General features: G+C 42.6%; 1 protein-coding gene across 1 annotated transcript; it reads right to left on the bottom strand.

Moving 5' to 3' along the window:
• Window positions 1-7,688: 7,688 nt before the first annotated feature.
• LOC109198453 (E3 ubiquitin/ISG15 ligase TRIM25-like) lies at window positions 7,689-12,170 on the bottom strand. The gene is made up of 2 exons (XM_019353919.2): window positions 10,844-12,170; window positions 7,689-7,936 (listed from the first exon to the last, which is right to left on the bottom strand). The coding sequence occupies exons 1-2, from the start codon at window positions 11,968-11,970 to the stop codon at window positions 7,918-7,920; spliced, it is 1,146 nt and encodes a 381-aa protein (XP_019209464.1). The 5' UTR covers window positions 11,971-12,170; the 3' UTR covers window positions 7,689-7,917.
• Window positions 12,171-13,408: the final 1,238 nt, after the last annotated feature.

Below are 13,408 nucleotides of genomic sequence, written 5' to 3' on the forward strand. Positions count from 1 at the left end.
AGTTATATACAGTCTGTATAAGTGTGGTTAATCCAATGAAGATTTGTAAGGAGATGGCAGTTACTGTGAATTCACAGCAGTTACACAGTGATTAGTAATAAACAGAGCCAGTGAGAGTGAGTGGATTTAAGAAAGTCAGTGACTCAGGTGTGTCACTTGGTTTGTCATCTGTTTGTGAGACTGGAGGAGACGTAGAAATCTTTTGTTTTAAATCTTAGTTAGGAAGATTCCTGTTTGAAAACAAGCACTTTTTGTGAGAAATGCAAGAAGTACATCTGCAGAAAGCACACAGTTACATTCTGTCCATCATGTGGACAAAATTGAAAATGTTGAGCATTGAAAAACTGAGAACGTTGGGCAAGTTCAACAGAAATGTGTTTGTAATAGGGCTGGGCTATATCATACCGTTCACGGTAATACCGGTGTAATTTTGGGCAACGATAGGAAAATGAAATATCGCGATAGAATGTGGGTAAAACGCGCATGCGCAGTGCCTTTGTTTACATATGCACATGTCGGCGACGCAGAATGAGAAGAGCGAAAGTGGATCGTTAAATGAAACGGATGAACCAGAACTGGTTTGTAAAAATGCTGCAACTTCAGTGGTGTGGAACTGGTTTAACTTTCGTCCGTCAGATACACAACAAAGCACTGTTTTTGGTAGCGCATGCTAGCGGGCCGTCGTTATTACCGTGTTGTTTGGAAAATACGGCACACTTAAAATCAATCCTTTGATTTTTCTGAAAATCGACAGTGCCCCTTATAATCCCGCGTGCCTTATGTATGAATTCTGGTTGTGTTTACTGACCTCGAAACGATTTTATGTGGTACACGGCGCTCGAAAATCTGTCAGATGTTTCAGTACGACTTTGCTAAGCTACGAAGCTGCACCGCTTGATGGATTGTCGGAGCATTACGGCTATCGTAGGCAGGAGCCTCGCGGAGTGATACGTACTGTTCTTCAACATAATATTACCGTATTGTGTGTGTATAACCTCTTTTTAAGTTTTGTGGATATTATACATGGTTATGCTGAGGATGTGTCGGCCAGTTTCCACTGGAAATGCCTTTTGGTTAAACTGTCAGCAAGGAATTTGCATTTGCACTGTTAAATTTTTATATAACTTTAATGCACATAAAAAATAGCTGCTTGTTTAAGTGAAAATACATTGATGAGGTTTTTGCACTAATAAAGTTGTGGAGTTGTAAAGTATTTTGTCTAGTATCAATTATATCGTCAGTTATATCGTTATCGCAAATTTTCAAATGTATATCGTGATAAATATTTTTGGTCATATCGCCCTGCTCTAGTTTGTAAGAACGAAAAACCAAATTGTTCCTAAAATAGTTATGGAAAGTCTAACTGTTGTATGTCTGTGTTCTACATGTTTATCTGATGGAAAATAATGTTGCTATTGTTTTATTGCAGTTTTTGGATAATTCTGAGTGGATTTACACAGTACGGATCTAAATGACCCGCAACAAAATCAATGTCAATTGTTTGTTCTTCAACATAATACAAGGGTTCATTTCCAAAACTTGCTTATGATCTTCAATTTGTAGCAGATCCACTATCGCATAGCAGCTGGAGCAGTCTCCAATGGAGGTCAGTCCACTGCTGCCACCTGTGGCCAAGTACCACAGCCTACTACTAGATTAACTTGTGACACATCTGCACCTGCTGCTGTGATCACATTGAGTAGAGGCTGAGTGGCTGCACTTACCCCTGGTACATCCAAATCTACCCACAAACATGTTGAAAGATGCAATGGCAGCAATGTGGATTGTCAACACTAAAAACAATCAGTAAGCAAAGACAACAGGGATCACTTTTTTCTGTTTATTTAGCACCCACAACATTTGTAGTCGCCTTCTGCACAGGGGAAGTCCACACACACTGTGTGGTACCACTTTCCACAGAAGGTGCATTCAATCTGCAAGACTGAATGAGATTGTCAGGGTCATTGTCTGACTGTTTATTACTAATCACCTGCTGTACATTCACAGTAACTGCCATCTCCTTACAAATGTTTATTATATTAACCACACTTATACAGACTGTATATAACAACCAACTCTAAAATGTTTGTTCGCAGAGAAAAGACACAGACCGACTACGCTAACGACATGTGATGTTACAACACTAGTGAAATATTAGTGTCATTTCATTCTTTTCAAAGGTTTATTTGCATGACGCACAAACAGACACAATTGAAAGGTACAAATGTGTTGTGCATGAAACGAATTCAAACGTGCTGCAGATGTGTGTCACAAGTTGATCTGGCTGTAGGCTGTGGCACTTGGCCAGAGGTGGCGCTGGTTGACTCGAGTCCATGTTAGTGCACAAAGTAAACTGCTCGCTTTAGTTGTGAAGCAAAAACGCTGAATTCGGAGAAATAAACCGTGCGAGGGGAACGATAACGACGACAAGAGTCTCCCGATCGTTTACTCTTGGTGTCCTGTGAACAACATCGGCGTGGTGTTAATTGTTTGCTGTTTTCGCGATCGCGTCGCGCGTGAGGATATCACCAGGTAAACTCGCCACATTTTTAAACATTTTGTTGTTCAACAGCATCAAGACTGACGGAGTGTGTTTGAGATAACCTCACAAGTGTCACAGGTGACACATTTGGCGTTTTTTTGCTGGTTTGTCGGTAGCAGCTCCTGAAACGCAAGACTGCCACACATCTGTTCGACTAACGCCAGTTGATCTAAACGCCAGTAGATCTGGAACACCTGCAGTCTCTGTGTCTGGAGGGCCCCGAGGCAGTGTTGCCAACTCCTCAGTAAGGAAAATCGCTATTGGCTGTCCTAAAAGTCGCTAGAAGTTGCTAAATGACGTCATCGCCTAATTTGCATAATTGGTCATGCTAATCTAATTGTAACCTATGTTGTTGGAGAGAGAAATAACATCGTGGAAGAGACATAAAGTGAGTAAAAAACGTCCTAAATGCATTTAGAGTTTATTTAGAACTACAAATTAAATTTCTTTTAGCAATTATTGTTTTTTTTAATGTCACAATTCCAACCCTGCTCCTTTACCCGGGCTTGGACCGGCAAAAGTGATCCGAAATAGGCACTCTGGTGGAGTTACTTTGTGTGTGTGTGTTTATAAGTAGTTTTAAACCTTGTGATCCACAAAACAGCATAAGAGTAAAAGAAGAACTGACTGCGTTACAGCACCCGCTGCTTGTTGAGAGTAAAAGCGATACCCGCTTTCACGTCTTTTTTTAGCGACTTTTTTTTTTTTAGAAATAAAGTCGCTAAGGGGTCTGAAAACTCGCTAAATATAGCGACAAAGTCGCTAAGTTGGCAACACTGCCCCGAGGACGAGCTTTCTTCATACATTCTTATATAGTTCTATACTGTGTATTGTGTATTTTGTTGTACAGTTATTTTATTTTTTAACTTTAATTTATATCCATCCATCCATCCATCTTCATCCGCTTTATCCGAGGTCGGGTCGCGGGGGCAGCAGCCTAAGCAGAGAAGCCCAGACCTCCCTCTCCCCAGCCACCTCCTCCAGCTTATCCGGGGGAATACCAAGGCGTTCCCAGGCCAGCCGAGAGATATAATCTCTCCAGCGTGTCCTGGGTCTGCCCCGGGGCCTCCTCCCGGTGGGACATGCCCGGAACACCTCACCCAGGAGGCATCCTTGTCAGATGCCCGAACCACCTCAACTGGCTCCTTTCGATGTGGAGGAGCAGCGGCTCTACTCTGAGCCCCTTCCGGATGGCCGAACTTCTCACCCTATCTCTAAGGGAGAGGCCAGCCACCCTTCGGAGGAAGCTCATTTCTGCCGCTTGTATCCGCGATCTCGTTCTTTCGGTCACTACCCACAGCTCGTGGCCATAGGTGAGGGTAGGGACGTAGATCGACCGGTAAATTGAGAGCTTCGCTTTTACACTCAGCTCCCTCTTCACCACGACGGACCGGTGCAGCGTCCGCATCACTGCAGCCGCAGCACCAATCCGTCTGTCGATCTCCGGCTCCCTTCTCCCATCACTCGCGAACAAAACCCCGAGATACTTGAACTCCTCCACTTGGGGTAGGAACTCACATCCGACCCGGAGAGGGCACTCCACCCTTTTCCGGCTGAGAACCATGGCCTCAGATTTGGAGGTGCTGATCCTCATTCCCGCTGCTTCACACTCGGCTGCGAACCGCTCCAGTGCGAGCTGGAGGCCTTCACCTGATGAAGCCAACAGAAAAAGGCCATGGAAAAAGACTTTCGGACTGCCTTGAAGAGATTCTGGCAAACCGTCAGGCGTCACAGGAGGGGAAAGCGGTGCTCTACCTGCACTGTGTATAGTGCTGGCAGAGCGCTGCTGACGTCGACTGAGAAAATTGTCAGGCGGTGGAAGGAATACTTCGAGGACCTCCTTAATCCCACTGACACGTCTTCCGAGGAGGAAGCAGAGTCTGGGGATGAGGGGAATGACCCGCCAATTTCCGGGGGCGAGGTCACTGAGGCAGTTAAACAACTCCTTGGTGGCAGAGCCCCTGGTGTTGATGAGGTCCGCCCCGAGTTCCTGAAGGCTCTGGATGTTGTAGGGCTGTCCTGGTTGACACGCCTCTACAATGTTGCGTGGAGATCAGGGGCAGTACCCCTGGACTGGCAGACCGGGGTGGTGGTCCCCATCTTTAAGAAGGGAGACCGGAGGGTGTGTTCCAACTACAGGGGGATCACACTCCTCAGCCTCCCTGGGAAAGTCTTTGCCAGGGTGCTGGAAAGGAGAGTTCGTCCGTTAGTCGAACCTCGGATACAGGAGGAACAATGCGGTTTTCGTCCTGGTCGCGGAACACTGGACCAGCTCTTTATCCTCTCAAGGATACTTGAGGGTGCATGGGAGTTTGCCCAACCAGTCTACATGTGTTTTGTGGACTTGGAGAAGGCATTCGACCGTGTCCCTCGGGGTGTCCTGTGGGAGGTGTTGCGAGAGTATGGGGTGTCTGGCCCATTGCTACGGGCCATTCGATCCCTATACAACCGTTGCAAGAGTTTGGTTTGCATTGCCGGCAATAAGTCGGACTCGTTTCCGGTGGGTGATGGGCTCCGCCAGGGCTGCCCTTTGTCACCGGTTCTGTTCATAATTTTTATGGACAGGATTTCTAGGCGCAGCCAAGTGGCGGAGGGCTTTCACTTCGGTGGCCTCAGATTCTCATCTCTGCTTTTTGCGGATGATGTGGTTCTGATGGCTTCATTCTTTAATTTATATATTTTATCTTATTCTTTCCCAGTTAAATTTACCCTTCATTCTAATTTGTGTTGTACAGTTATTTCATTTTTAACTTTAATTTATATATTTTATTTTATTCCTTCCTAGTTAAATTTACCTCTTTTTAATTTTCATATTTATTTCCTATCTTATTCATAGCCTTTTCTTTTTTCTTTAGGTCACGAGCAGTTGTCTAAGCATGTCACTGCATATCGTACTGTGTATGACTGTGTACGTGACAAATAAAATTTGAATTTGAATTTGAGCTGCAGAAAACGGTTCACTGTCAGCCGGCGGTGTTTGTCACCTCCCTGGCTGCTGTGGAGAGACTCAACCAAGAAAACCCCAAAGTAAGTGCCAGATAAATGTCTGGAAAAAGGACAATAACTGCAGGTCCTGCCTTCTTAAATGTGGCCATTTTATCTTTTTAATAAAAAAAAATACTGCTACAGTAATATTAATTTATATTTAAAATGTGCGCACATTATGTATGAAGGTGTGGATGAATGATGCTTGTTGTAAGAAAGCATTTTGAGTGCCCAGTAGAAGAGCATCTTTCAAATGCAAAGTTTCTCATTTCAACTTTAATTACTGCACCTGATTAAAGCGATAGAGTAAATAAGGCTTCCAACAGTGGTTATTTCTTATCATCACATCTTGTTTTTATTGTTTTTATCAGTAGATTGTTGTTTCACTCCCACCAAAAACACCACGTAAATAATCTTCTGATTCTGAATGACCATTTAAAAAAATAAACAAATTGTTCTGAGTTAATTTCAGTTACGGATGTATCAGTGACATAAATGATATATCGGTCATAATCGGGAGGCTGTTACATTTTTATTTTTATTTTTTTTGACTTGTTTCCTGCTGTACACAGGCCATTGAGATGTGTGTCGCTGCTGCAGGTTTCAGTGTCGGAGAATTTGCTGCTCTTGTCTTTTCTGGGGCGATGAACTTTGCAGAAGGTAGAAAGACTTCTTTTTTGGGGGGTTTTGTGCATTTGTAAAAGGTGTTTTAATCACAACTTTGGTTAATATTCTGTATTTACTCCTTATGCTGCATAAGGAGTAAATGCAGCTCAACTCCCAGTCCTACTGCCAGTTTCTGGAAGACACCTTCTTCAAGCAGTGGTACAGGAAGAAGTCTGCATCCTTCAAGAAAAACATGATTTTCATGCAGGACAATGCTCCATCACACGCGTCCAAGTACTCCACAGCGTGGCTGGCAAGAAAGGGTATAAAAGAAGAAAAACTAATGACATGGCCTCCTTGTTCACCTGATCTGAACCCCATTGAGAACCTGTGGTCCATCATCAAATGTGAGATTTACAAGGAGGGAAAACAGTACACCTCTCTGAACAGAGTCTGGGAGGCTGTGGTTGCTGCTGCACGCAATGTTGATGGTGAACAGATCAAAACACTGACAGAATCCATGGATGGCAGACTTTTGAGTGTCCTTGCAAAGAAAGGTGGCTATATTGGTCGCTGATTTGTTTTTGTTTTGTTTTTGAATGTCAGAAATGTATATTTGTGAATGTGGAGATGTTATATTGGTTTCACTGGTAAAAATAAATAATTGAAATGGGTATATATTTGTTTTTTGTTGAGTTGCCTAATAATTATGCACAGTAATAGTCACCTGCACACACAGATATCCCCCTAAAATAGCTAAAACTAAAAACAAACTAAAAACTACTTCCAAAAACATTCAGCTTTGATATTAATGAGTTTTTTGGGTTCATTGAGAACATGGTTGTTGTTCAATAATAAAATTATTCCTCAAAAATACAACTTGCCTAATAATTCTGCACTCCCTATATACTGACTAACCAGCAGCAACACTCTGACTCAGTGTTTCCATCTGTGTTTATTTCCATCTTTACAGTCAGGCAGAAACATCTCACAGCAGCTGGAAAAACCAGTGAGCACACTTTAGAGGAAAAAAGTGAAAGTTTATGTTCAACTGTAAAATATTCTCTGTAATGTAAATTGTTCTGCTCTCTGACAAACCATCAGAGGTGCAGCACGTGTATCATTTGGTGTTTGAAGCAGAAACAAAAGCAAAGAGTTAAAGGAAGACACATTTGAAGAAGAAGGAAAATGAAAACAAGACGTCACTGAGCAACAACCTGACAGAACGAGAGCCAACAGTTTACTATCAGAACTGAGGCTGATCATTAACAGGGAGCAGCAGGTAACAAGGTCATCAGCAGTGGAGGAAAGTATGGAAGTAATACTCAGCTTCATCCTTTAAGATACTCGAGTATCTTAGCTGCAGGTCTGGAACAATGGTTTTATTTCCTTTCCCACTGAACATCTCACACAGCCCCTCATCTGTGACCCTTAGCAAACCCACTGGATATCTACCTGTACATAAAGGAGATCAGATCAGTTCCATCTAGACCAGCTGTAACAGGAAAATGCTGCTTACACTTTGATGCATCAGTTTCAGTTTCATATAAGACAATATATCAGATTGAGGCATTATTTTCCTGCAGTGAGTAAATCTACTTTGTACTTTACTCTTTTCTTTTAGGTAAAGGGTCTAAACAGTACTTGTACACTGTGGAAATCCCATAAGAACGTCTCCTGAACTCTGAAAAATAACAAAACAAAGACTAAAAGGAGGTCATGGGTGCTGATGATGATGATGATGAAGAGGAGGAGTAGCATGCATTTAAAAAGTGACTGATGTCCTAGAATACAACAGAACAGTGTCTCTACAAACGTATGAAAACATGACAGTCTTGCATTAGTTTGTATTCTTATGATTTCAAAAAACGAGGGAAAAATCTCCTTGAAATCCACAATTCTTTTTTGTTATTTCTTAGTGTGTGACGTATTTTATTGCCTTTATGATTGGTGCAAACAGTTTCCTGATTCATAATGGAAATAGATTTTAGACACAGGAGGAACACGCAGTGATCAGCAGGAGCAGCTTGGAGTCCAGTCTTCTTCACACTGAGGAGGGACATATATCCTGTTAAATCCAGAATTGAAATCAAAATCCTGCTCCTCACATACAAGGTCTTAAATAATCAGGCCCCATCTTATCTTAATGACCTTGTAGTACCATATCACCCCATTAGAGCACTTCGCTCTCGCTCTGCAGGCTTACTTGTTGTTCCTAGAGTATTTAAAAGTAGAATGGGAGGCAGAGCCTTCAGTTTTCAGGCCCCTCTTCTGTGGAACCAGCTTCCAGTTTGGATTCGGGAGACAGACACTATCACTACTTTCAAGATTAGGCTTAAAACTTTCCTTTTTGCTAAAGCATATAGTTAGGGCTGGACCAGGTGACCCTGAATCCTTCCTTAGTTATGCTGCAATAGACGTAGGCTGCCGGGGATTCCCATGATGCATTGAGTTTTTCCCTTCCAGTCACCTTTCTCACTCACTATGTGTTAATAGACCTCTCTGCATCGACTCATATCTGTTATTAATCTCTGTCTCTCTTCCACAGCATGTCTTTATCCTGTTTTTCTTCTTTCACCCCAACCGGTCGCAGCAGATGGCCCCGCCCCTCCCTGAGCCTGGTTCTGCCGGAGGTTTCTTCCTGTTAAAAGGGAGTTTTTCCTTCCCACTGTTGCCAAAGTGCTTGCTCATAGGGGGTCATATGATTGTTGGGTTTTTCTCTGTATTTATTATTGTGCTATCTACTGTACAATATAAAGCGCCTTGAGGCGACTTTTGTTGTGATTTGGCGCTATATAAATAAAATTGAATTGAATTGAATTGAATATGCAGGAACAGTTGTCATAACTGTTACAACCACCAGATGGCGAAAGAGTCCCACTGCAACTTTAAGCCATGAAGGATGTGTCTTGATGTTTGCTTGTGATAAATCTGCTTTATGTGAGTCTTTTTCAGAGAGTAACAGTAATATGTCTGATTATATGTCTTTAATCAGTAAAGTCTCGCTTTGCTAGAAATAAATAAATGAGTAAATAATAAAATTGTAAACATGCAGCTGTATGTTAGAAGTCAAAGGGTCCTTAAGTCTTCTGTAAATTGACGGGGACCAAATGAAGGACACAAGTATCTGTTCTTACTCTAATAAATGCTGCTTTAATATCCAACAGACTATTTTCCTTCCTCATCAGCAGTAAACAGCTCGACTCCGTCTGTGCATTTATGTCCTCCATACTTGTTCACACAGACATCTCAGGCTTGATGCCACGATGCAGTGTAGAAACCTGACAACCCTCTGACTCATGTTCAAATGTTCAAGGACATTTCTCAGGATCATGTATGACCAATGGCCAATAACACAGCTAATGACACTGCTGTATCACTGGCTTTACTGATTAAAGACCATATCTGAAGGAAATCTTTGAACACAACAGAAAGTGACCTTTTAAACCTGCGACACTGATGCTGCATTCAAGGACCATTAAAAACATCTGAAAGGTCTTAAGAACATGAAGATAATGTGACTTGTTTCTCTGTAATGAAGTTGAAAGGTCACAGAGCGACTGCTGAATCTTCTGCTCTAAACATGAACTCTGAACTTTGTGATGCTTCAGGAGGAAAACTGCTTCAGTTATTCTCTCAGATTAGTTTCATATTTTCTGCATCAGATTTGAGTGAGATCCTGGAATGAAGACAGAAGAAAAGACTTTGTTCAAAGTTTGATTTATAGTCAAACCTTCCAGTTTATTCACACAATAAAACATCAACACAATATATGAATTCATTCATTAAAATCACAGTTTTTCCTCATTTGTTTGATGATTTTGACAAAAACAAACACAAACACACACACATGGTCTGACATACTCATAAAGAGAAATGTCGACATTTTTCAATACAAATATTCCAGAAACATTTAGAGGATAGAGAAGTTTACATTTTCATGTGGAGAAATATTTTAGTAAATCAAAATGATGATGAGCAGTGATAGCCTCCATAAACAGTCACAGGAAAGATCTCCTTTAAAAACTCAGAAACATCAAGAGAACAACTAGAAGATGTGGAGGTACCACCCATAATGTTTGACTGACAGCTGATCTCTGTGCAGAAATGATGGAGAGAAAATAAAATGAAACTAAAATACAGATTTAAACCCACAATATGAAAGACTTCAGTCTATTTCACTTTAATCAACTCAGCTGTATCTCCAAGTCCACTATAGTAAACCAACAGTCCAGCATAGAGCGGCTGAGTGAATGTGGTCCGGACTCTGTGGAGGAGAGTCATGGTTTCAGAGACGCTGTAGAAGGACAAAATACCTGCTCTGTGATACAGGTACACTCCTACTCTGGAGGAACGAGGACCTGAGACACGAGTTTGGATGTTGTTGTACCGAAATGTATAACTGTTGTTGTTGCAATCTAATGACCAAGATTTGTCATTATGTCCAAATCCAGATTCACTCCCTGCTCTGCTGATATTCTTGTATGCGACTGCTACATAAACTCCTCTCCCTCTCCACTCCACCTCCCAGTAACAACGTCCAGTCAGACTCTCTCTACTCAGGACCTGACGCCATCCAGTGAATCTGTCTGGATGATCAGAATAAGACTGTTGTTGTTTCACTGCTGTTGCTTTTCTGTTCCCCTCTGATAATAACAGCTGTTTGTGTGCTGTGTTTGGATCCAGTGTGATTCACATGAATATTTTAAGAATCCAGCTCTGGTCTTTGGCTCTGGTGGATCTGACAGTAAAACATCCACTTCAGTGACTGTCAGTGAGATGTTTGTCCATTCCTCTCTCAGAATGTCCTGTAGTTTATCTCTGACCTCTGACACAGCTGCTGTCACATCCTCAAAGTAGCTCAGAGGACGGATATTGATGCTGGATGAGTCTGTAGACTCACTGAGTGCTGACAGTGAGGGGTAGTTGTGTAGAAACTTGATGTGATCCTCTGTGTGTGAGAGCTGCTTCAGCTCAGCATCTTTCCTCTTCAGCTCAGTGATCTCCTGCTCCAGCTTCTCCTCAAGCTCTTTGACTCGACTCACTTCAGTTTCCTGCTGGGATCTGATCTGCTGCTTCACATCAGAGCTTCTTTTCTGGATGAGATGGATCAGCTCAGTGAAGATCTTCTCACTGTGCTCCACTGTTTGATCAGCAGACTGATTGATGGCCTCCACCTCCTGTTGAAGCAGCTTCACATCTTTCTCTCTGTCCTGGATTCTCTGCTGGATGTTTTGTCGACTCACCTCCAGCTCTCTCTGCCTCTCAGTCCTTTCTGCTGCAGCTGAGACTGTGTCGTGGCCTTTATGTTCATCCACAGAGCAGAGATAACAGATACTCTGCTGATCAGTACGGCAGAACATCTTCATCACCTCATCATGACGAGAGCAGATGTTCTCCTGGAGCTTCTTGGAGGGCTCCACCAGCTTGTGTTTCTTTAATGGAGCAACATCATAATGACGCTGAAGGTGTTTCTCACAGTAAGATGCCAGACAGACTAAACAGGACTTCAAGGCTTTCATTTTTCTTCCAGTGCAGAAATCACAGGCCACATCTTCAGGTCCAGCATAGCAGTGATCAGCAGGAGCAGCTTGGAGTCCAGTCTTCTTCAGCTCCTCCACTAAATCTGCTAACATGGTGTTTTTCTCCAGGACAGGCCTCGCTGTGAAAGTCCTCCGGCACTGAGGGCAGCTGTAGATTTTCTTCTTTTCCTCTTCATCCCAGAAGCTTTTAATACAGTTCATGCAGTAGCTGTGTCCACAGGGAATAGTCACCGGATCCTTCAGTAGATCCAAACAGACTGAACAGCAGAATTTTTTTTGATCCATTTGATTCATGTGCTGTGCCGTTTCACCGTCTCTCAGTGACTGTCAGACAGTTTGACTTCCTCTGAACAGAAACAACCTCTGTGCTCTGAAGGGAAACAGATCTCTGCTCTTGTTCACCTCCTACAGGAAATGAGGCTCACCAGCAACTGCATTTACACCATGTTGTTTAGACCCATCCTGATACAGACACATCTGTGAAGGGAGGCACTAAAGAAATATCCTGGCAGTGACAAGAGCCAGGGTGTGGTCTGTTTATTACAAAGTATTAGAGCCTCTTTAAGATAAAACTACTTGTTTTGAGGTTAAAGTTCACATTTCTTTTCCGGGAAATAGTTGAAATATATGGAGATTACAGTTGTTGATAAACTACCACGGCTTCTGTACCCTCAACAAAATGCTTTGTATAGATGAGTTAATGAAAGCGCACTTCACGATCTATTTTAGGTATAAGAAAATAATTTTCTTTCGCCAGATGAACATGTGAAGAGTTTAAAATAGCTTCTCTCAAATATAATATTGAAAATAATCAGAGAAAAACAGTCACCTTCAAGAGATTTTTCATTATGTTTGCATTTGTTAACCTGTCATTTAACATTCTTGTTGAATTATGGCAGTTTCAGGTAATGCTGTTACACATGCGAACACTAGAGGGCGCACAGCGCGCTGGTGGTATCGAGCAGTGTTTTGGGGCACAGAGGAAGAATAAACCTTCCTGTTGTGAAGCTAACTGTAGCTTAACGTTCGTTCCTTTTCGATTCTTTACCACAGGTTATTAAATATGTATTAAAATAAATGTTCACTGCACCTCTTACGAATAGACATGTGTTGTTTATTTGGTAATTCGCACAATTTGGCAAAGGAAGTGGTTGTTATGAGCAGTAGCGGTTTTAGATACGGGCGACACGGGCGGTTGCCCGGGGCGGCATCGTGATGGGGGGCGGCATCACGGGCATCGGAGAAAAAAAAGAAAAAAACTCATACTCATGCTGCCCCTACGGCAGCCAGCGCATATTGGGAATGGCATAGATATCGATCGGTTTTCTATCGCCCATTTGCTGGGAGTAAGGGCGCCCTCCGTTTGCGAGGTGCGCCTGCTGCTTGCGGCGCAGAGACGAGAGGGCGGGGCGGCGGGGGATTCTCTGGCTGACTGGAGCGGCATCTAATAACCAGCTCGCAAATAAAACAAATAAAAAACAAACCAACACACACGAAAACACCAGACATTATGATACAGGCTTATAATTTGCACCGATGTTTTTTCGAAATTCTATACACGAAAAGTGAGCGCGAGAGCCCTCGGTGCGCCTGCGCGCTCCTGAAGTCAAAGTAAACTTTATTGTCATCTCCGCTACATACAGTCCAGTATATAGAGAGACGAGACGACGAGGCTCCAGTTACAGCAGTGCAAGTAAACAAACAATAAATATAAGAAGAGTAAGAAAATAAA

The sequence above is a fragment of the Oreochromis niloticus genome, unplaced genomic scaffold (genome assembly GCF_001858045.2).
Source record: "Oreochromis niloticus isolate F11D_XX unplaced genomic scaffold, O_niloticus_UMD_NMBU tig00000303_pilon, whole genome shotgun sequence".
In the NCBI taxonomy this organism is placed as follows: domain Eukaryota; kingdom Metazoa; phylum Chordata; class Actinopteri; order Cichliformes; family Cichlidae; genus Oreochromis; species Oreochromis niloticus.

Bases quoted from the DNA above. Each gene is read 5' to 3' on its own strand.
- LOC109198453 (XM_019353919.2), bottom strand. From the start codon at position 11,970: ATGAATCAAATGGATCAAAAAAAATTCTGCTGTTCAGTCTGTTTGGAT.